Below are 21,225 nucleotides of genomic sequence, written 5' to 3'. Positions count from 1 at the left end.
CTTTTTTAAATTCTAAAAATTTAAATATAAAACCCTCAAACCTCTTCCTTTATTCTGAACTTACTGTAAAATTTAAAACAACCTATCGTTTTTGTAAATGCATGGAAAAATGTCTGTTCAACTAGACATAAAAAGGTTCAAGACAGGGGGAGAGACACACAAACCCCTTCCAATAAATTCAAGTACAACAAGAGTTCAAACATACATTTTTTTGCTTACAACTGAAAGCTTGTAACAAAGCAACTGAACAGTCCTTTTTGCTCTGTTGAGAGGCAATTTTGGGGTTTCAAGGTTATCAAGAAAAATAAAGTTATAATTTAAGTACCTCTTGGTATGTAGGGGCTGACAGACATACTGGCAACAGCAGAGACAGCTCACAATTTTGAAACGTGGCAACAGACAAACATGAAAGTAGAGTATCTTCACTGGTTAGAATGTTTTTTTATGTTTACATATATTTTGATATATGTTTACGTATATTTTCATCTTTTATTTAAACTTGTCTTATTTTTTTGTCCTTTGAAACACACTAAGAAGTTGACAAATATTTTAAATCTATATTCATAAAAAAACAATTAGCAAGGAACTGTATTCATTTATCCTTTCATTACTCATCTTGAGCAATTTTATCTTATGTCCTTAAAGAATAAATGTTTATGTTTCAAAACTTGCTTTAAATTTAAAAATTTTAGGGGCGCCTGGGTGGCTCAGTTGGTTAAGCGGCTGCCTTCAGCTCAGGTCATGATCCTAGGGTCCTGGGATTAAGCCCCGCATGGGGCTCCCTGCTCAGCAGAAGCCTGCTTCTCCCTCTCCCTTTGCCTGTGGCTTCCTCTGCTTGTGCACACTCTCAAATAAATAAATAAGATCTTAAAAATAAATAAATTTAAAAATTTTATATAGAAGGAAGTCAGACTCTGTACACTAGAAAGTTAAGACTTATACTAATTTAAAAATCTTCAAATATTTTAATTAAGGCCATGGTTAAATTTCTTTTCTTAAAAACATATACCATTATAGTCACTATGTAGGCTTTGTTAAAAAAAAAAAAAAAAGAACACTGATTTACAGTTTTACTTACTGCTTCTGTGTGTATTGGGTGCACTGCAAAAAGTAAAGAAGCAATCATACTACTCCTGTTGTCCAGAAAAAGTTTGCAAACTTTAAGAAATATCACACTAACCACAGCATGAAAAATCATATTTAGAAGATGATATGACATTGGCTTCAGTTCACTAAACAGATAATTTAAACGAAATGTCAATACTGTTAAGGGACGGTAAGACTTGTGGCTTCTCTCCTAAAAGGAAAAAAACAATCATCATCATTAAAATTCCATGGTCCTTTAGTGCACATAAATTAATCTTTGCATTTCCTATTCAAAGTATCTACATTTGGCTGAGATATAGCAATAAAGTAATGAACTGCTCCAAGGATAACACAAGACTAAAAGATAGTTTTATAATGTGTTTTCCTATTTCCTTAGTCCCAAAACAAAGGCAATTTCCTCCTTTTGCAAATATCCCATCCCATCAATAGTAGAGGAAGAACATATGACTATTAATTCCTCTTCAATACACAGATTTAAAAAAATAATAAAGCAGGACAATAGTGGCATTGATCAAATCAGAACACAGGATTCTCTCCAAAGCCTACTTTCCAATCTATTACTAATACAAGCATTTATATAACTGCTGGCCAGATTCTCAAAAGGAAATATAAGAACAGAATATTTACCAGCTCAGTTTTAATTGTGAAGACTCAGAAAAGTACTAACTGTTTTATGAAAAACACTTTCATAATATGTAAACCTGAATATATTAAACCAAAAAACCCCCAAATACTACCCAGAGAATAATACAAAAACTTTCTTAGAATAACAGAATAGATACCTTTGTTATGGTAGTCTTTACTGGCAATAAATCAAATTTTATGTGAAGCTGCTGAATTTCTTTACAAGCTAGAAGTTTCATTTAACCAGAAATATTTTTACCATAAGACAAAAATCAAACCAGATTTAAGAATAAAATGCACAGGACAAAAACACATAAAATATTATCCTATTACTTTTTAAAATTTTATGTAAGGGCATTCACACTCAGCTTCTTCACTCTCATACCTCTTACCATATTTTGCTATAACTCTGGTATTACAGGTATCGACTTAAGCCTGTTTATCCCTACTAGGGAACATCAGGAACCACAAGGAACAAACATTTCTCAATTTGAAAACAGGAACATTTTACTATCTCTGTATTGACTACACATGCCATGAGTGATGTCTACCTAGAATGTTCTTTGCTGCTTAATTTTTGTACATCATTTGATTTAGCTCAGGCATACAAAATTATTTTTAAGGCATTATACTGAGCTGACATGATGTGTATCCAAAAGCAAAAAAAGGCCTGGAAACCTTTTGAGTGCCTGAAATGTTACTGTAGTTCCATTGGGACATATTGGCCAGTCAAAAGGACTAAGTCTGAAAGTGCAGGGAATAGGCTATTTTTAACTGTAATATACATAATTGTTTTGTTAGGTCTATTAGATGTACAGTCACAGGTAATGGCCAATTAAAAAATAGATTAATTATTAACATAACTGATTATTCACACAATGCATTAGTAATCTAAAGACTCCAATGTGATAATCATCAGTGTAGTAGATAATAGATTCTTCTGTGAAAATATAGTAAAACAGCTAGTTCTATTACAAACAAAACAATATAGATCATTATTAAATTCAGGTATTTTAGAGAAAAAACAATTATTCATAGTATTAGTTGGCAATAGAAACATAAGCATGAATATAATGAATAGGCTAATAGTTCCCTATTAATGTGAATCTCCATATAGCAATGGCAAAACAAAGTGAAATGGGATATTTGCAAAAGTTACCTTGACAAAGATACTTCATAGGCCAAATGCCAGAAGAGATGGCTCATTACAGCTCAACCATGGCTATGCCAGAGAATCACTTGGATAAACAGAAAAAACCTAATCCTCTACTCCTCCCTGCCCCCCAAATTCCACAAGAACAATAAAAAAGCAAACACAAAAGGAACAAGACAAAAACACTGATGCCCACATCCCATTCTGAGATAACTGTAACAGATTTGAGTAGAGCCTTAGTAATATTTTTTTAAGTGCCAAGCAGATTCTAATATGTAGCTAGATTTATAATCCACCGAACCATTCAAAAACCGAGTATAACATAGCTAAAGAATGGGCTTACTAAAGAGATAATCTAAACACTAAGAGTGCCAGAGGAGTCCAAAGACCCCTACTATGTCAGTATTCATACAGCTCAGGAATATGTCCAAAGCCCAAAATGTGTCTTTAAGATCTACACTGACAAAAAAATCTTTATGAAGGTTTGGGCACTCACAGATAGGCTTCCAGGCTATCATTACTTGATGACATCAACCATCTGATCTCTGAATGTGCTAATTTCAGGCTGGTCAAGAAAACTTGTAATACCTTAATACTACTCAGAATAATTTTTCCTTAGTGGCACATTTCCCTACAGGAAGAGAATACGCCCATCAGAAAAAAGGAGGAAGCAACAATCTCCACCATATATTGTTATTCAAATTTGTTCATTTTTTTCGGGAGTTTATGAGTACTTTTCTTAGTGTGTCCACTTATAGGAGCTCTGAACAAAATCATATTTTCAATCTGTAAAGCTGAGGAAGTCACAAAACATTGCACTGACACCATGGTATGGTAACTTTCATGAGACCCTTAATCTGGACAGCTAACCTTTCAGTTAAAATCTCAATGTCATGATTAAAATCACCACAGATACTAGCTTAAGTTGGGGAAATGGACACATATTTCTAAGGGCCTCTAGGGATAAAATGTAGGGGTAGAAGGAAATAAATGGCCTAGAAAAAATAATGATCTTATTATATAATATTTTTTCTCATTGTCAAATATTCATTTCTTTTAAAGGCTAGAATAGGGTGAGAACAGGAAGGTTACAAGAAAATAAAATCTGCTTATTTAACAAGAAAAAATACTTGTTATGTGCTTGTGACTAGAAGAATGACAGACTTCATCCCCACTCTTGAGAAGCTTCCATATTTAAAGAATGCGGAAAGGGACCACAAATGACAACTGACAAAGTATAAGAGTGTTATATGTTACGGTTCAACTGTGCGCCACGTACTATAGATTAATTCATTTATTTATCCTCAAGGTATTATTCTTTTATGGATCAGATCTCTTATAGATCTTGCCATCTAAAAGCTATATTCTCACCAATTTCGTACAGCTATTATATAATAGAATGGTAGGATCCAATCTATGGAATCCCAAAATGACAAAAGTTTAATCCCAAACAGTTTAATAGTGACCTTCAAAATAAATTTACTGACAAAATAAAAACATCCTCATAAAAAATGAACTTTTGGGTTCTCAATATAAAATTAAAATACTAGGTAAAAAATATGACACAAATTTAAAATTTTCTGCAGGAAAAAACTCAATACTTTTACCCTTAAAGTCTAATCTATTTATATTGAAGTCACATATTTTTAGATGGTTAAATATATCATAAGTGGTCATTTCTTTTGCCTGAATCATGAAAAAAAAAAGTTAGCAAGAAAATAGATTTGTTTACACTTCTTGCTATCCTAACACATTTGGTTTTCACACACATATATTGTTTTTAAAAAGATTAAAATACACAGCCAAGGAAAGAATTATGTACTGCTTTAAAGAAGATAATCACATCTTCTACTTCCTATCTAACATATACATTTTAGGGAAACAAATTCATAAGTGCTATGATGACAATGGTGGTAAAGAAATTAAGAGTAATAAACTATCAGAATATTTTAAAATCTAAGATACACATAAGCAATAACTACTTACCTCAGACATAGGGGTTCCCCAGAAGTCATTCTGAAATAAAGTTTTTAAAGGTGTAGATGGATGCAGGTCTTTATTATCCAGTATTGCTGAAACATCATCAAAAACAAAACCACAAAAGAGGCTGTTCCAATAGCAGGCGGTAACCACACCTACTATTAAGGCTATTTCTTTGAGGTTAATATCAGCCATCCTGTCCACAAATCTGGGGGGAAAAAATCATAAAGGTAAGATGAAATAAGCATCATTGTTTTTTCAAGTAAGTAAAATTTTCATAGAAGGATAAGTAAAATAGTGAATGCTAATTCTCCAGGAGACTTCAAAGCTCAGCTCAAATGTCAACCACCTCTAAAAAGCATTAGCTGACCACCTCTCCAAATTGCTAACTTAAAATTAATTGCTCCTTCATGTATTTCATATTTCTATTAGAATCCTTTATCACACCATTTAATCTCTGGACTTACCTCTCTAGCTAACTAGATAGTGAACTCCCTATCAATTGTCACAGGTTATTCCGGGAATATATATACATATATATATATAGATGTATGAAAACTTTAAAAACCTAGTATGGTGTACTCCAGAAGCAGTAAATAAATTTTTGTGAGGAAAAAAAAATACTTGAAAAGACACTGAACATGGATTTTCTGAAATGTAGATGGAGCTTGTATTTTAGTACTTTATATACCTGAAAACCAACTATTACCTAAATTAGGCATCCAAACTGTTAGCCTGCAGCCTTGTTTAATTTGGTTAAAGCCTTTTAAAAATATCTCAAATGTGTCTAAAGGCATTCTAAGCCTAAGCTAGCTGTATATTAGCCATTTAACTATAGTCTCACTATTTTTCACACTGATTTATGTTATCTGCTTAGCAATATGAGTTTAAAACCCAGATCTAAATCATAGCGTTTTTCTCATTACAACAAATGATTTTAATCTAGAGAACAGGCTTCAGACATGACAATTCATAATTAAATCATTGCTTTAGAAAGGATTTAGTAAGAAAATGGTTTAGAGAAGGAACTGTATTAACTGTATGATACTGAAGAATTAGCCTTATAATAAAAATAAGGTTGGAGGGTACTCTTGAAAAACAAGCCAATGATAGACTTTTCTAGCTTGAGTAGTATCATTAGTATCATTATCTGTGGAGGCAGAATTATGGCCCACCATAACTATCCATATCCAAATCCCTGAATCTGTGATAATGTTACTTTACATGGCAAAAGAGACATTACAAGGTGTGATTAAATTGAGGGTTTTGAGATGAGGAGATTATATCTTCGATTATCTGGGTGGGCCAATTCAATGACAAGAGATCTTAAAAGTTAAAGAGGGAGGCAGGAGAGTCAGGAAAGCAGAGATGAGAGTGATGTGATGGCAGGCTGGGGCCACAAGGCAAGGAATGATGGTGGCCTCCGGAAGCCGGAAAGAGCAAAGAAACACATTCTTCATTAGAGCATCTAAAGTGACCACAGACCTACGGACTCTCAATTTTAGTCTAAGGAAACCTATTTTGCACCTCCATAATTATAAAATAATAAATTTGTGTTAAGTCACTTTGTTTGTGGTAATTTGTTACAGCAGCAAGAAGAAACTAATACATTACTCACAGAGTCAGAAGATCTAAGATGTGATATATATCTATAGGAGTTCCTGCTAGATCAGAGAGGAAGATGACAGTAGGAAGGGCAGAGAGATTTAAAATCAGATGTAAGATTTATATAAGGATATAGACACACAAAAGCCTAAGAAAGTATTAAAGTATAGATAGGAAAACCTTAGAATATATTACTTAAAGAAATGCAAAATCCAATCCTACAAATCACAAAAGGATATTAGCTGTACCTTTTGAAGGATAGTTTTCAAGTAAAAAAAAAAAAAAATGATCTAAGAGTTTATCTTGAACCCAGCACTGATTTATCATCTCTAAAGAGTATGAACTTGTGCCTTATCCCAGAAAAAGTTAATAGCAGTTGTTTAAAGACTGGAGATACTGAGCAGGCATTTGCCTCACTCCTGAATCACACACTAAAATAACAAGGTATTAAAAAGAAAAAAAAAAAAGTATAAATTCACAAGGATAAAGACCATTGGATTTTGGAAGCTGGAAAAACAAAAGTTCAGTGGTGATGCAACAGAGCTCAGGAAAGTAAATCTTAAGCTTAAGGGGGAAAGCTAAAAAGTTTTTTGCATCCCTGTCAGCATCAATTTCAAAACTGGTGACAAGAATCTCAAGAAAAAGGGCGCCTGGGTGGCTCAGTTGGTTAAGCGACTGCCTTCGGCTCAGGTCATGATCCTGGAGTCCCAGGATCGAGTCCTGTATCAGGCTCCCTGCTCCGCAGGGAGTCTGCTTCTCTCTCTGACCCTCCCTCCTCTCATGCTCTCTCTCTCTCAAATAAATAAATAAAATCTTTAAAAAAAAAAAAAAAAGAATCTCAAGAAAAAGGAACAGATGTATTTGTTAAAATTTAGACTCCTCTGTCATTGGGTACAGGCAAGTAACCTTTTCTCCTGTAGCTGGGCAGAAGACTAGAGACTTCCTCTCTGAAATAGGTGAAACACAGGGTGTCTGATATAGGGGACACAAGTGAAAACAGGTAGCAAACTGAAAATGAGGGTTAACTAAAAGTCTGTCTACATATTTTGAGATCCTCCAGTTATCTTCTACCAACCGGGCACACAATCTTGTAAAATTTTACAACCCTGGAAACAAACAAAAAAGAGGCCTCTAAAAGCTTCCACAAAGGAAGAAAGCAGGTTTCATAGCAAAGATTAGGATTCAAACAAATCCTTTTTTTTTTTTTTTTCCACTAACAATGGAAGCTGGAGGATTGGGGGGGCAGGGGAGGAAAATTCTGAAAAAAAAGGAGTAATGCTTCAAATTTCTGAGGGATAATAATTTCCAACCTAAAATTTGATATTAATAAACACAAATTTCCCAACTAGGAAAGTAGAATAAAAAATATCTTAAGATATTCAAGGTCTCAAAAACTTTACCTCTGATGTCTCCTCAGGAAACTAACAGAAGACTTATTCCAATAAATGAGAGAGTATATTAAGAAACAGAAAGAGAGGGAAATCAGGAAACACGGGATCCAGTGCAAGACAGCAACAAAAGAAATACCCAGAATGAGAACCATGCAAGCAGGTCCACTAGCCAGTCTACACTAGAACAGGTCCGAAGGTTCTTCAGCAATACTCCCAAGAAGCTATAAATAGAGCACCTAATGTGTAAGAACCATTTTACTCTCCCATTGTGTGTGTGTGTGTGTGTGTGTGTGTGTGTGTGTGATGGTAATTTAGAAAAACAAAACAACTCAGGACATCCACCACCAGGTAGGTGAAAATCAAGTCTTGTGTATGGGTCACAAATCTCTCTCCCATAATCTCAGAACCCTGATCTGGGGACATTTGGGATTTTTACCCCAAACTGTTGTTTGTCAAACCGCTTATATGTTCTCACCATAGGAAAAATTAAAATTAATAGAAGAAAAAGGAGTAAATTAAACCTATGGTTTTACTACCTCAAAGCTGTATTTGGGAACAACATGTATATGATTATTAGAGTACTAATAATGTTTAAGAGAATCTGACACACACTGTAGACTCTTGGTATATTAGCTTTAAAACTATAAAATACAATTTTATATGATACAATATGTATAATATATATAATATTAAATTACAAACCATGCAATTTGTGGATTTAGGCTTTTTAGTTGAAAAGTATAAAAATTTAGCCAAGTTTACAAGCATTATTGGAATTTTGTAAGGACTTGGGAGTTGCTAATAGTTTTAAGCTTAATTTACTAGGTTTATACAAATTGGTTTTTTGGTTTTTTTTTCTTAAGATTTTATTTATTTGACAGAGACAGAGACAGTGAGAGAGGGAACACAAGCAGGGGGAGCAGGAGAGGGAGAAGCAGGCTACCCGCCGAGCAGGGAGCCCGACACGGGGCTCGATCCCAGGACCCTGGGATCATGACCTGAGCCCAAGGCAGATGCCCAACGACTGAGCCACCCAGGTGCCCGTACAAATTGTTTAAGTATTGAGAAAGTTTTGCTTTTTAAGTCAGGTATCTGAAGTCCTTGAATAAAAATTAATACACTCAAATTATAAATACAAATTTTTAAAAGATTCTATTCATTTATTTGAGAGAAAAAAAAAGAGAGCATGAGCGGGGGCAGGGAGGGGGAGCAGGGGGAAAGGGAGAAGCAGACTCCCCACTGAGCAGGGAGCCCAATGTGGGGTTTGATCCTGGGACTCCAGGATCATGACCTGAGCTGAAGGCAGATGCTTAACTGACTGAGCCACTCAGAAGACCCTATAAATATAATTTTAAATTAAGGGAATTTAAACAAGTTTTTTTTTTAAGACTTATTTATTTTAGAGAAAGAGAGCATGTGTGCACATGCGGGGGCGGGGGGGAGGAGGGGTAGAGGGAAGGAGAGAGAATCCCAAGCAGACTCCATGTCAGTCTCCATCCCACGACCTTGAGATCACAACCTGAGTGGAAACCAAGACTTGGATGCCCAACTGACTTTGCCACCCAGGTGCCCTGACCAACTTTGAAATGTAGCTAAGGCATTTAGTCCTTTCGATTTGAGTTGTTATAGAATAAAACGGTAAGTTTATAAAATAAGATTTTTTTTAGGTTGAATTTAAAGGCTTAAAAAACATAAGGTTATAAAATGCTACTTTAAGAAACCTGGACCATTCCCAGGATTTCTAAATAGGTAGTTAATGAAGAGTTATGCAGTCACGTTAAGTTGCAATGCAGTTTCATGCAGTAATTGAAATGCTCAATTCCAACATAATAATCAAAACTTTCAACTTGATTTAACTTTGGGGATTGTCCTCTGCTCCAAGCTCTGGCTCACTGCAAATAAGAAGCCTCTTGTCATGGAATGGGGTTCTACTCTTCTCTTTCTTTAGATATGAGAGTACCTTACATTCTGGCTAAACATAGTTTTTGAACACTACAGCATTAGAGCAAAATGGTGAAAGAAAGGAAAACAAAAATACTTCATGAACATTACCAAATGAGACTCTCATACGTGTTCTTTGGGTTCAAAACCCCACATTACTGGGAATCATCACCTCAAGTTCCCTTTATCTCTATTTCATCTTCCTTCATTAGAAGAAAGATCCTTAGTCCCTCCTTGGAAACTGGTAATATCCAGCTTTTATTTGCTGAGATCTATTTAAAACCACCACCCCTACTTCCATCCTCTACTCCCACAGGTGGCTTTGGGGGCAGAACCTCAGATGACTCCACAACTGAGCTCACAAGCATGCCACAGAACTAGCTCACTTCCTTTGTTTCATTAAGCTCCCTTGGGTTATCTCTTAAAATTCTATAAACTTGGTATGGGTGAGGGGTTTGAGAAGCATCACGTGGGTTTACCAATGAAGTGCTATTCATCAAGTAAATGGCATAAAATGCTTACTATTCATGAAGACTACTGTTATGGTTAGTTTTTTTGTTGTTGTTGTAAGATTTTATTTATTATTTATTTGACAGAGAGCGAGAGAGAATGCAAGCAGGGGGAGTGGCAAGCAGAGGGAGAGGGAGAAGCAGGCTCCCCACTGAGCAGGCAGCCAGACACGGGGCTTGGGCATGACCTGAGCCAAAGGCAGACGCTTAACCGACTGAGCCACCCAGGCATCCCTGTTATGGTTAGTTTTATGTGTCAACTTGCCTAGGCAATAGTTTTCTTTTTTTTTTTTAAAGATTTTATTTATTTGACAGAGAGAGAGAGATAGCAAGAGCAGAAACACAAGCAGGGGGAGTGGGAAAGGGAGAAGCAGGCTTCCCACTGAGCAGGGAGCCTGATGCGGGACTCAATCCCAGGACCCTGGGATCATGACCTGAGCCGAAGGCAGTTGCTTAATGACTGAGCCACCCAGGCGCCCGAAATACTAACCAAGGTGTCGTTATAAAGGTTATTTTGTAGGTGTTGTTAACATTTACAATCCAGTGACTTTAAGTAAAGATTATATCCCATAATGTGGATGGACCTCATCTAATCAGTTGAATTGCCTTCAGAGCAAAACTGAAGCTTCCCTAAGAAGAATTTCTACCTTGAGACTGCAGCATCAGATCCTGCTGGAGATTTTCTACTTTCCCAGCCTACTCTACATCTACAGATTTTGAATTTACCAGCCCCATGATTTTTTAAGTCCATTCCTTGATATAAATATCTTTATTTGATACACACGCACAAGTATGTGTGTGCATATATACACACACACACACATATATATAAATATACATATATATTTATTTTGCTGGTTGTGCCTGGGGTCCCTTATGTGCTTATAGTTATCCTGTTTGATTAAAGCTGGAAATCTAAAGTGTAGGGGGGCTCCACTAAAAAGGAGAATTACAGGCCAATATCCCTGATGAACATGGATGCAAAAATTCTCAACAAGATACTAGCAACCTGAACTCAACAGTACATTAAAAGAATTATTCACCACGATTGAGTGAGATTTATTCCTGGGCTGCAGGGCTGGTTCGACATTCACAAATCAATCGAGGTGATACACCACATTAATAAAAGAAAGGATAAGAACCATTATGATCCTCTCAATAGATGCAGAAAAAGCATCTGACAAAAATAGAACATCCATTCTTGATAAAAACCCTCAACAAAGTAGGAGTAGAGTGAACATACCTCACATCATAAAGGCCATACATGAAAGACCCACAGCTAATATCATCCCCAATGGGGAAAAACTGAGAGTTTTCCTCTAAGGTTAGGAACAAGACAAGGGTGTCCACTCTTACCACTATTATTCAACATTGTACTGGAAGTTCTAGCCTCCACAATCAGACAACAAAAAGAAATAAAAGGCATCCAAATTGGCAAGGAAGAAGTCAAACTCTCACTATTCTCAGACAACATGATACTCCACACAGAAAACCCGAAAGACTCCACCAAAAGACTGCTAGAACAAAAACACAAAGTCACAAGATATAAAGTCAACATTCAGAAATCTGTTGTATTTCTATACACCAATGATGAAGCAGCAGAAAGAGAAATGAAGGAATCTATCACATTTGCAATTGCACCAAAAACCATAAGATACCTAAGAATAAACCTAACCAGAGAGGTAGAAGATCTGTACTCTGAAAACTATAGGACACTGATGAAAGAAACTGAAGAGGACACAAAGAAATGGAAAAGTATCCCATGCTCATGGATTGGAAAAACATTGTTAAAATGTCTATACTACCCAAAGCAATCTGTACATTTAATGAAATCCCTATCAAAATACCACCAGCTTTTTCACTGAGGTAGAACAATCCTAAAATTTGTATGGAACCACAAAAGACCCCAAATAGCCAAAGCAATCCTGAAAAAGAAAAGCAAAGCTGGAGGCACCACCATTCCAGATTTCAATATATATTACAGAGCTGCAATCATCAAGACAGCACGGTACTGGCACAAAAAAAGACACACAGATCAATGGAACAGAATAGAGAGCCCAGAAATGGGCCCATAACTCCATGGTCAACTAATCTTCAACAAAGCAGGAAAGAATATCCAATGGAAAATAGACTGTGTCTTCAACAATTGGTGTTGGGAAGACTGGACAGCAACATGCAGAAAAATGAAATTGGACCACTTTCTTACCCATACGCAAAAATAAATTCAAAATGGATGAAAGACCTAAATGTGAGACAGGAAGCCATCAAAATCCTAGAGAACACAGGCAGCAACCTCTTTGACCTCGGCTATAGCAACGTACTACACACATCTCCAGAGGCAAGGGGAACAAAAGCAAAAATGAACTATTGGGACTTCATCAAGATAAAAAGCTTCTGCACAGCCAAAGAAACAATCAACAAAATAAAAGGCAGCCTATGAAAAGGGAGAAGATATCGGCAAATGACATAACCAATAAAGGGTTAGTATCCAAAACCTATAAAGAACTAAGAAACTCAACATCCAAAAAACAAATAATGCAGTTAAGAAACTGGCAGAAGACATGAATAGACATTTTTCCAAAGAAGACTTTCAGATGGACAACAGACACATGAAAAGATGCTCAACATCACTCATCATCAGAGAAATATAAATCAAAACCATGATGAGATACAACTTCATGCCTGTCAGAATGGCTAAAATTAACAACACACGAAACAACAGATGTTGGCAAGGATGTGGAGAAAGGGGAACCCTCTTACACTGTTAGTAGGAATGCAAACTGGTGCAGCCACTCTGGAAAACTGTAAGGGGGTTCCTCAAAAAGTTAAAAGTAGAACTACCCTATGATCCAGCAATTGCACTACTAGGTATTTACCCAAAGGGTACAAAAATACAGATTTGATGGGGTACATGCAACCTGATGTTCACAGTAGCATTATCATCAAGAGCCAAACAATGGAACGAACCCAATTGTCCAACGACTGATGAATGAATAAAGAAGATGTGGTACACACACACACACACACACACAATGGAATACTACTCAGTCATCACAAAGAATGAAATCTTGCCATTCGCAACCAAGTGGATGGAGCTAAAATGTATTATGCAAAGTGAAGTCAGTCAAAGACAAATACTGCATGATCTCACTCATACGTGGAATTTAAGAAACAAAACAGATGAACATATGGGAAGGAGAAAAAAAGAGAGGGAAACAAAGCATAAGAGACTCTTAAAGATAGAGAACAAACTGAGGGGTGATAGAGGGAGGTGGGTTGGGGATGGACTAGATGGGTGATGGGTATTAAAGAGGGCACTTGATGTGATGAGCACTGGGTAGTGTATGTGACGAATCACTGAATTCTCCTGAAACCAACATTGCACTGTATGTTAAATAACTAGAATTTAAATAAAAATTTGAAAAAAAAATTAAAAAATAAAGTGTAGAGGTCTTAAGTTGGAAAGCTAGTTTCTGCTACATATGGTCATACCCTCTAGTAGGTTAGCCTGAACTTCTTTAAATGGTGATCTCAGGAGAGAAGGGGGGCAAGTCCCAATGCACAAACTCTTTTCAAGTCTCTACTTAACGCATATAAATACATATATATGTGTGTGTATATATATGTATGTGTGTATATATATATATATATACTCCCCCCCCCCATCAAGCAAGGTAAACCCATAGTCACTGAAGGAGAGAGAGGCTATAAAGGGTCAAGATCATAGAATTTTTGAAGAATCTCCAAGGGAGCCTATTATGAGAAAAAGGGAATGAGAGCTAGTAGTTCTCATGCATGTCATGAGCTCAGTTGTGGAGTCGTTTTAGGTTCTGCCCAAAAGAACTACTTGCAAGGGTAGAGGTTAAGGGAAATGGAGAGGGTTACATAAAGGAATAGTTAGAGGGAGGCCTGATTCACTGGGGGCCATTACTATAACAATGTACCACATCAGTATTAAATGTTAGCTGTGGGAATGGTACAGAGTGGATGTTTGTGTACCCCTAAATGATGGGGACTTCATGAGGATGGGGACTTCACAAATGAGATTAGTGCCCTTATAAAAGAAGCCTGAGAAAGATCTTTTGGCCCTTCTGCCATGTGAGGAAACAGTAAAAAGACACTATCCATGAACCAGGAAGTGGGCCCTTATGAGACACTGAAAATGCTCATGCCTTGATCTTGGTACTTCCTAGCCTCCAGAACTGTGAGAAATAAATTCCTGTTGTTTATAAACCACCTAATATAGGGTATTCTGTTAGAGCAACATGAACAGACTAAGGCAAATTCCAGTACTTCTTCTAGCCACATAAACATATTCAACATAGGCACATAGTCTGAATGCGATTGATTCATGTTTACTTACAACAATGGGATGTCACTACATATGCGCAAACAACCCAACTACAATGGAAGACCACTTATGAGCTACCATAGAGAGATACAAAACTTAATATACTTCCCTCAGCAAAATTATACCATGAACCCCTTTTCCTAAAAATTCAACAGTACAATTGTGGAAAAAATAAACCTATAGGAAAATTTTATATGAATATAGGACTATTTAGCCTGGAAAGTAAAGTTCTCTCCATAAAATAATTTCATGATTTTATCTTCTTCAATAAGAATAATCTGTATTTCATGACTTTTTTAAAGCACATAAAGTTTGTGAAGTCTGCATTCACATTGATTCCTCCTAATCTTTCCAGTCTCATGTCAAAAGACAAGTGTCTACTTGCTGCACAGTGATCCTCTCCAGGAGAACCAACAAAACAAAACATTTATTATACACAGGGATACTAAATTTCTCATGGCCATGCTTTATTATAGATGCTGGAAAAATAAGTTACCATTCATTTTCTCTATAAGGCAGCAAAAAAGGGAATGGAAGTAACATCTAAATAAAATAAGCTGCCTGATACAGGGAATAAAGGTAGCAATTATAAAAGGGAAGGCTTTCGTATGAAATGATTTTGGTCAGATAAAACTGCTCATAAAACCAGGGAGAAGAAAGAAGGCAGGTCCAGGCAAGTGTTCCTTTAATAAGGCCACTTATAAAATTATCACATAAATCTCTTATCTCGGTGCAAATTGACTGATGCAGAAAATCTGATGAAAAGTAACAGTGAGTTTTAGCAATTTTCCTCAAAATTATATAGTGAGTGACTGAACTAGAACTTGTGTTAAATTTCTTGATTCACAGTTAGGTACAAACTTACCAAAATGCATTAGGACCTAGACCATGGCAAACTTGTTTCCTATCAGATCCCCCACGTCTAGCTGTTGGGGAAGGTCACAGAAAAGACTCGGTTGAGCTAAAACTGGACCCAGGTGATCTGAGTGAATCTCCTTATCCCCTCCCCTTGGAATGTGGTTGTTTGCTTTTCCTGGTCTCCAAGGCTGCTGCAAGCACATAGCCTTGAGATAAAGATATGGTGTTGAGAACACCTGCACAATACACTTAACTGAACCCAGTTAAGGCCTCTCTTTATATAAACTTTTAAGATTTGGTGGGTGGGTGCAGGGATCCATTATTCTTCCAGCCGCCCAAGACAAGCCTCCTAGGCAAGTCCCCTTTGCTTAGCGAAACTGCCACCTACAAAGCTAGAAAGGCCTTCCCCTTTCTTTGGTCTCTGCCCTCCATATTCGGAAGCCAGTTTCAGATTAAACCTGGGAAGCTCCCAAGGAGGTTATGAACCAACACTAGCACAGTGCACAAGCTCAAAAATAGTGTTAGAATGAGTAAAAGAATGAAATTTAAACAAGATTTTACATTTAGTCAGGACTATAACTGAGATCTGGGTTACAATCTTAGATTCATTAATTATTAGGAAATTACTTAGCTTCCCTGAATCTATTTTCACTTCTGAAAAATGAAAATAAAATTTATCATTAGACCAGGTACCTTGAGTTGCTGGGAACATAAATGTGAACAAGAGGGCGAGGGGAAGTAAGGGTAGTAAAGACCAATACAGACAAAACAAAACTAGAAAGTGAATATACAGAATAGTTATGAATGAAAAACAAGAAAAACAAGGTGCTGCAGTAAAAACAGATTCTTTTTTTTTTTTTTAAAGATTTTATTTATTTATTTGACAGAGAGAGAGAGATAGCGAGAGCAGGAACACAAGCAGGGGGAGTGGGAGAGGGAGAAGCAGGCTTCCTGCCGAGCAGGGAGCCCGATGTGGGACTCGATCCCAGGACCCTGGGATCATGACCTGAGCCGAAGGCAGACACTTAACAACTGAGCCACCCAGGCGCCCATAAAAACAGATTCTAACGATGAAAATAAACATGCAATTTTAAGCATATGACTCATGTGACAAGAGAAATTAGATCTCATCTCTTCCTTCCCTTGCTAAATTATGAATTAAAAACTGAACATGAAAAATATGTAATTCAAATCCCTAAGTAAACAAAGTTACATCATTAGAATATGATATTTACTATAGACAGCAAGACTGAAGAACAAGCATTTCACAGATATTGGTTCTCAGCATGCCTGAGGAGGCAGTATGGAATTAAAGAGAACGTCCTCCAGCCAGAAAAATCCATTTTCAATCACACCATTTAAGTTTTAGCACAGTTCTTAACCTCTCCAAGCCTCAGTTTTACAACTTGGTTGGAAAAATGAGGACGATACAGGCACCTACCTCGCTGGACTGTTATGAAGATGAACTAAGAGAGTGACAAAGTTATAGTAATCGTAAGAGTTTGATATTTGCATAAAACACACAGGTTAATGGAACAAAACAGCCCAAGTACCAAGAATATACAATGAAGAAAGGAGAGTCTCCCTAATAAATGGTGCTGGGAAAACTGGAGAGCCACATGCTCCTTGACATTGACCCTGACAATGATTTTCTGGATTCAGAACCAAAAACAAAGGCAAAAAGCAAAAATAAACAAGTGGGACTATGTTAAACTAAAAAGCTTCTGCACAACAAAGGAGGCTATCATCAAAATGAAAAGAACCTATGGGATGGAAGAAAATACCTGCAAATAATATATCTGATAAGGGGTTAATATCCAAAATATGTAAGGAACACCTACAACTCAACAGCAAAAAAGCAAAGAATTTGAGGAACTTCTTCCAAAGACATACAGATGGCCAAGAGATATATGAAAAGGTGCTCAACATCACTAATCATCAGGGAAATGCAAATCAGAACCATGAGATATCACCACACACCTGTCAGTTTGCTGTCATCAAAAAGACAAGAGATAATAAGGGTTATCGAGGACGGGGAAAAAAGGGAACCCTTGTGCACTGCTGGTGGGAATGTAAACTAGTGTAGGCATTACAGAACACAGTTACCGAGATTACTCAACTTAAAAACAAAACTACCATATTATCCAGCAATTCTATTTCTGGATATATATCCAAAGGAAACAAAATCACTATGTGCATGAGATATCTGCACCCCCATATCCACTGCATAACTATTTACAGTAGCCAAGACATGGAAATAAGTGGCCACTGACAGATGAATAAAGAAAATGTGGTATATACAATGGATTATTCAACCATGAAAAGAATGAAATCTTGCCATTTGGGACAACATGGATGGATCTTGAGAGCATTATGGTAAGTATCAGAAAGAAAAACACAAATACTGTATGGATCTCACATGCAGAATCTAAAAAAAAAACCCCAAAACAAAACAAACTCATGGAAACAAAGAACATACTGGTCAAAAGGTAGAAACTTAGTTACAAGACAAATAAGTTCTGGGGATGTAATGTCAGCATGGTTAAAAAAAATAATGAATGGTATGTGGCATATAATCTCAGTAAAGGATACAACAAAATGATCATTCCTACAAATCTGACGAATGTTTTTAAAATGTATCCCACTAAATCAATATCTTTTTATTTTCTGAGCTATTATTTGTTTTACCCAAATACGTGGTTTGGAAAGAAATCTGTATATTTTCAGAAGGAAAACTTAGTATCAATTATAGATAAGAAAAAGTCCTTAAAAAAAAAAAATAGGAGGCACTGCTCCAACAGTCGAAAATGTCATTTAGATTTCAAGTCTACAGCTTAAGAAAGTTATCTAGTAGTGTATCATATTCCAGAATGGCTGAGCACAGCGGGATGAACAAAACTTGACCGAAAGAACTGTAAACACCTGAGAAACACTTTCATACGAGGGCATCTTCGGTAACCAAGAAAGTGACAGCATCCAGGCTGGTGAGTACTGAGGCCCCTTCTCTCTCCACCCCAGCATCAGGCTGGGCAAATGCTAAACACTCCTTTCTAGAGCCTTCACTCTATACCAGCTCTTCAATCTTCAAGTCCTCCAATCCGCGAAGGCTCTGGTGCTACAGGTAAGACGGGCAGAGAAGAATATGTCCTCTTCTCAATTCTTCACTCACCCCGAAACCATGATCTTGGCCATGCGGCCCCCACTCCACCGTACGGAGTAAATTCAGAGCGCAAAGAAAACTAAAACTTTCTTTTTCTTCTTACAGAGGGCACCACCCGTGGAAACCCTCTAAAACACCTAAGGAAACGGGTTCTTCTCACCTCTTCGGACCTGGACCGAGTCCTTCCGCGCCAATAGCACGAGCTTCATTAAGCCGGGACCGCTCCCCTCAATTCCTCCCCCGCCTCTGACCCACAGCTCGACCTCACCTGGGAGCGGTTCCACCAGGAGATGGCTTAGAGAAATCCCAGGAAAAGCGGCCCAGCTAGTGACGCCACCAAAGGCACAGTCATGGTCTACCTCATTCAGGTCACCGGCGCACACGCGCCTCAGCCACTGCGCCTCCCGCCGCTGGGTCGTTCCCCCACCCCCACGGTACCGTCGCAGCCTCCCGCATTGCACGCTGGGAACGGCCTCCCTCCACCTCTCATAGACTTCAGTTCCCAGCATGGACAAGACTCCAAGCAGAACTGCACTCTGGGATTTGGAGTCCTTATTCCTCGCCTTCTCCGTCTTTAACAGAGTCCAAGGGACCCTGCAGGAGAATCTAAACGCAAAGCATCACCCAAGGTCGTGAAATGTAGGCTCCCTTCGCATCCGGGGCCTTGTGCCGTCTTTCGCGGGGTGGGGAATGGTGTCGCCTAGCAGCCGCCGCCGCTCTTGCTTGCACAGGACCTGTTGGCGGGATCGAGTCCGGGTGGAACCGCGCTGGGGATCGGTCAGGCGTGGCGGCGGGGCCAACCTTGGTCCGTGCGGCGGATCAGGGATCTCTGCTGGTTGCCAGGCTCGGTTAGGTGGGTGGATCTTGGTGAGCAGGAGCAGCCAGTTTCTTCCCAAAAAGGTTCTTTCAGTCTCAGGGCCCGTACGTAACAGCCTGTCTTCCCCACCCCTCCTTAGTCTTTGGTCCGCAATCCGTCGGCCTTCTAGCTTCAGCCCCGGTTTCCCCGGCCTACCTGCTCTCATTTCAGGCATTTATTTACACACCTTTTCTTTTTTACCCCTAGTTCCTGCTTCACCGAATCAGGGTTCATTTCCAGCCTTCCAAGTACCTCCGCGTTTGGCACCATTAGATGTTCGCGCGCCTCGGTGGTAAGGGGGCGTGGAGGAGGGGACTCAGAATCTTAGTTCTGACCTAGATTAGTTATAAGAGAGAATCCGTTAGTGGTTTATTCAGCCGGTGCAGTCTTTGTTGGTTTGTGCCAGGTGCTATAATTTTGATCAAGGCTATTTTGCCCACTTATCTGTTACACAATTAAGGAGCCATAGCTCTTTGCTAACACCATAGAGGGTTACAATGATGTAATCTATAAAAATAGGAACGCTGTTTACCTCGAAAATGCTAATACCCACCTGTTTTGTTACAGAAAGTAAAGCACAGTGAAAGATTTCAAGATGCCACCTAATATAAACTGGAAAGAAATAATAAAAGTTGATCCAGATGACCTGCCTCGTCAAGAAGAATTGGCAGATAATTTATTGATTTCCTTATCCAAGGTGCTTAATTGATAAACAATACACACACATACATATATATACACACAACTATGATTAAGTTGTCCCTGAAATCAATGAATATTACAAATGGAAGAATTTTTATATTTTGCCCAAGGGCTATAAAACATAAAATAGTTGTTTTTCTTTTTACTTAGGTGGAAATAAGTGAGCTAAAAACTGAAAGTCAAGAAAATATGATACACCTTTTCAGAATTACTCAATCACTAATGAAGGTTTGTATGCAGTAGGTTTTAATAATGGTTTTGACTATTGGAGGACGTTTAAGGGACTGTTCTTAAATAAGTTAGTCTTTATGAAAGTACTTTGTAATATCAAAATCACTCAAAAATGAGATCTCTTCAAATGTGGATTGAAAATTTTAGTGTGCAAAACATTGCTGGTTTCTGCTCTAAAGTTCCTAGAAGAATGTCTAAGGGAAACAGAATGGGTATGTTTAAAAATAACATAGAGAGGTCCTTTGTAATTATGTTAACATAATCCTGAAGTCAGAATGAAAAGTGTGAACACTTGTATAGGGGTTTGTTGGGAGGGGGAAAGATTTAGGTGAGAGAAGGCCTCATGAGGGGCAAAGACTGATGAGTAATTTTAGGTAAATGGAAAGCAGTGGTAAACATTAAAAAGCTTCTAAAGCTGGAAATCACCTTAAATAAAAACTTGGACTAGAAAATGTGCTTGGTCTCCTGGGTATTTACCCCAAAGATACAAATGTAGTGATCCGAAGGGGACGTGCACCCCAATGTTTATAGCAGCAATGTCCACAATAGCCAAACTGTGGTAAGAGCTAAGATGTCCACCAACAGATGAATGGATAAAGAAGATGTGGTGTATATATACAATGGAATATTATGCCATCAAAAAACCCCCGAAATCTTGCCATTTGCAACAACGTGGAGGGAACTAGAGGGTATTATGGTAAGCGAAATAAGTCAATCAGAGAAAAACAAGTATCATATGATCTCACTGATATGAGGA

At 37.7% G+C, this 21,225-nt stretch overlaps 2 protein-coding genes across 8 annotated transcripts in view; one reads left to right on the top strand and one right to left on the bottom strand.

The window, feature by feature from the left end:
- The window catches only part of TMTC3 (transmembrane O-mannosyltransferase targeting cadherins 3), a 57,710-nt gene extending 38,586 nt beyond the window's left edge, over positions 1-19,124 (bottom strand). The window contains exons 1-3 of one of the 4 annotated variants that reach the window (XM_031021665.2): positions 18,840-19,124; positions 4,871-5,072; positions 1,079-1,297 (exon numbers count right to left, since the gene is read on the bottom strand). In XM_031021665.2, coding sequence (XP_030877525.2) covers positions 1,079-1,297; positions 4,871-5,059 — 408 coding nt within the window. In that variant the 5' untranslated portion in view covers positions 5,060-5,072; positions 18,840-19,124. Of the gene's footprint in view, positions 1-1,078; positions 1,298-4,870; positions 5,073-18,441; positions 18,804-18,839 lie in introns of those variants that run through there. The other 3 variants (XM_006727020.3, XM_081822172.1, XM_081822171.1) reach the window with 3 other exon arrangements.
- A 205-nt stretch (positions 19,125-19,329) lies between these two features.
- CEP290 (centrosomal protein 290) overlaps positions 19,330-21,225 on the top strand; it is an 86,804-nt gene continuing 84,908 nt past the window's right edge. For 2 of the 4 annotated variants that reach the window (XM_081822170.1, XM_081822169.1), the window contains exons 1-4: positions 19,334-19,532; positions 19,743-19,827; positions 20,103-20,232; positions 20,388-20,465. In XM_081822170.1, coding sequence (XP_081678296.1) covers positions 20,131-20,232; positions 20,388-20,465 — 180 coding nt within the window. In that variant the 5' untranslated portion in view covers positions 19,334-19,532; positions 19,743-19,827; positions 20,103-20,130. Of the gene's footprint in view, positions 19,547-19,742; positions 19,828-20,102; positions 20,233-20,387; positions 20,466-21,225 lie in introns of all 4 variants that reach the window. The other 2 variants (XM_081822168.1, XM_081822167.1) reach the window with 2 other exon arrangements.

The sequence above is a fragment of the Leptonychotes weddellii genome, chromosome 5, assembly GCF_054177405.1.
Source record: "Leptonychotes weddellii isolate Sample4059 chromosome 5, ASM5417740v2, whole genome shotgun sequence".
NCBI classification, from domain to species: domain Eukaryota; kingdom Metazoa; phylum Chordata; class Mammalia; order Carnivora; family Phocidae; genus Leptonychotes; species Leptonychotes weddellii.
The sequence above is the reverse complement of the archived record's forward strand: the minus strand, read 5'-3'. Positions and strand labels throughout refer to the sequence as shown.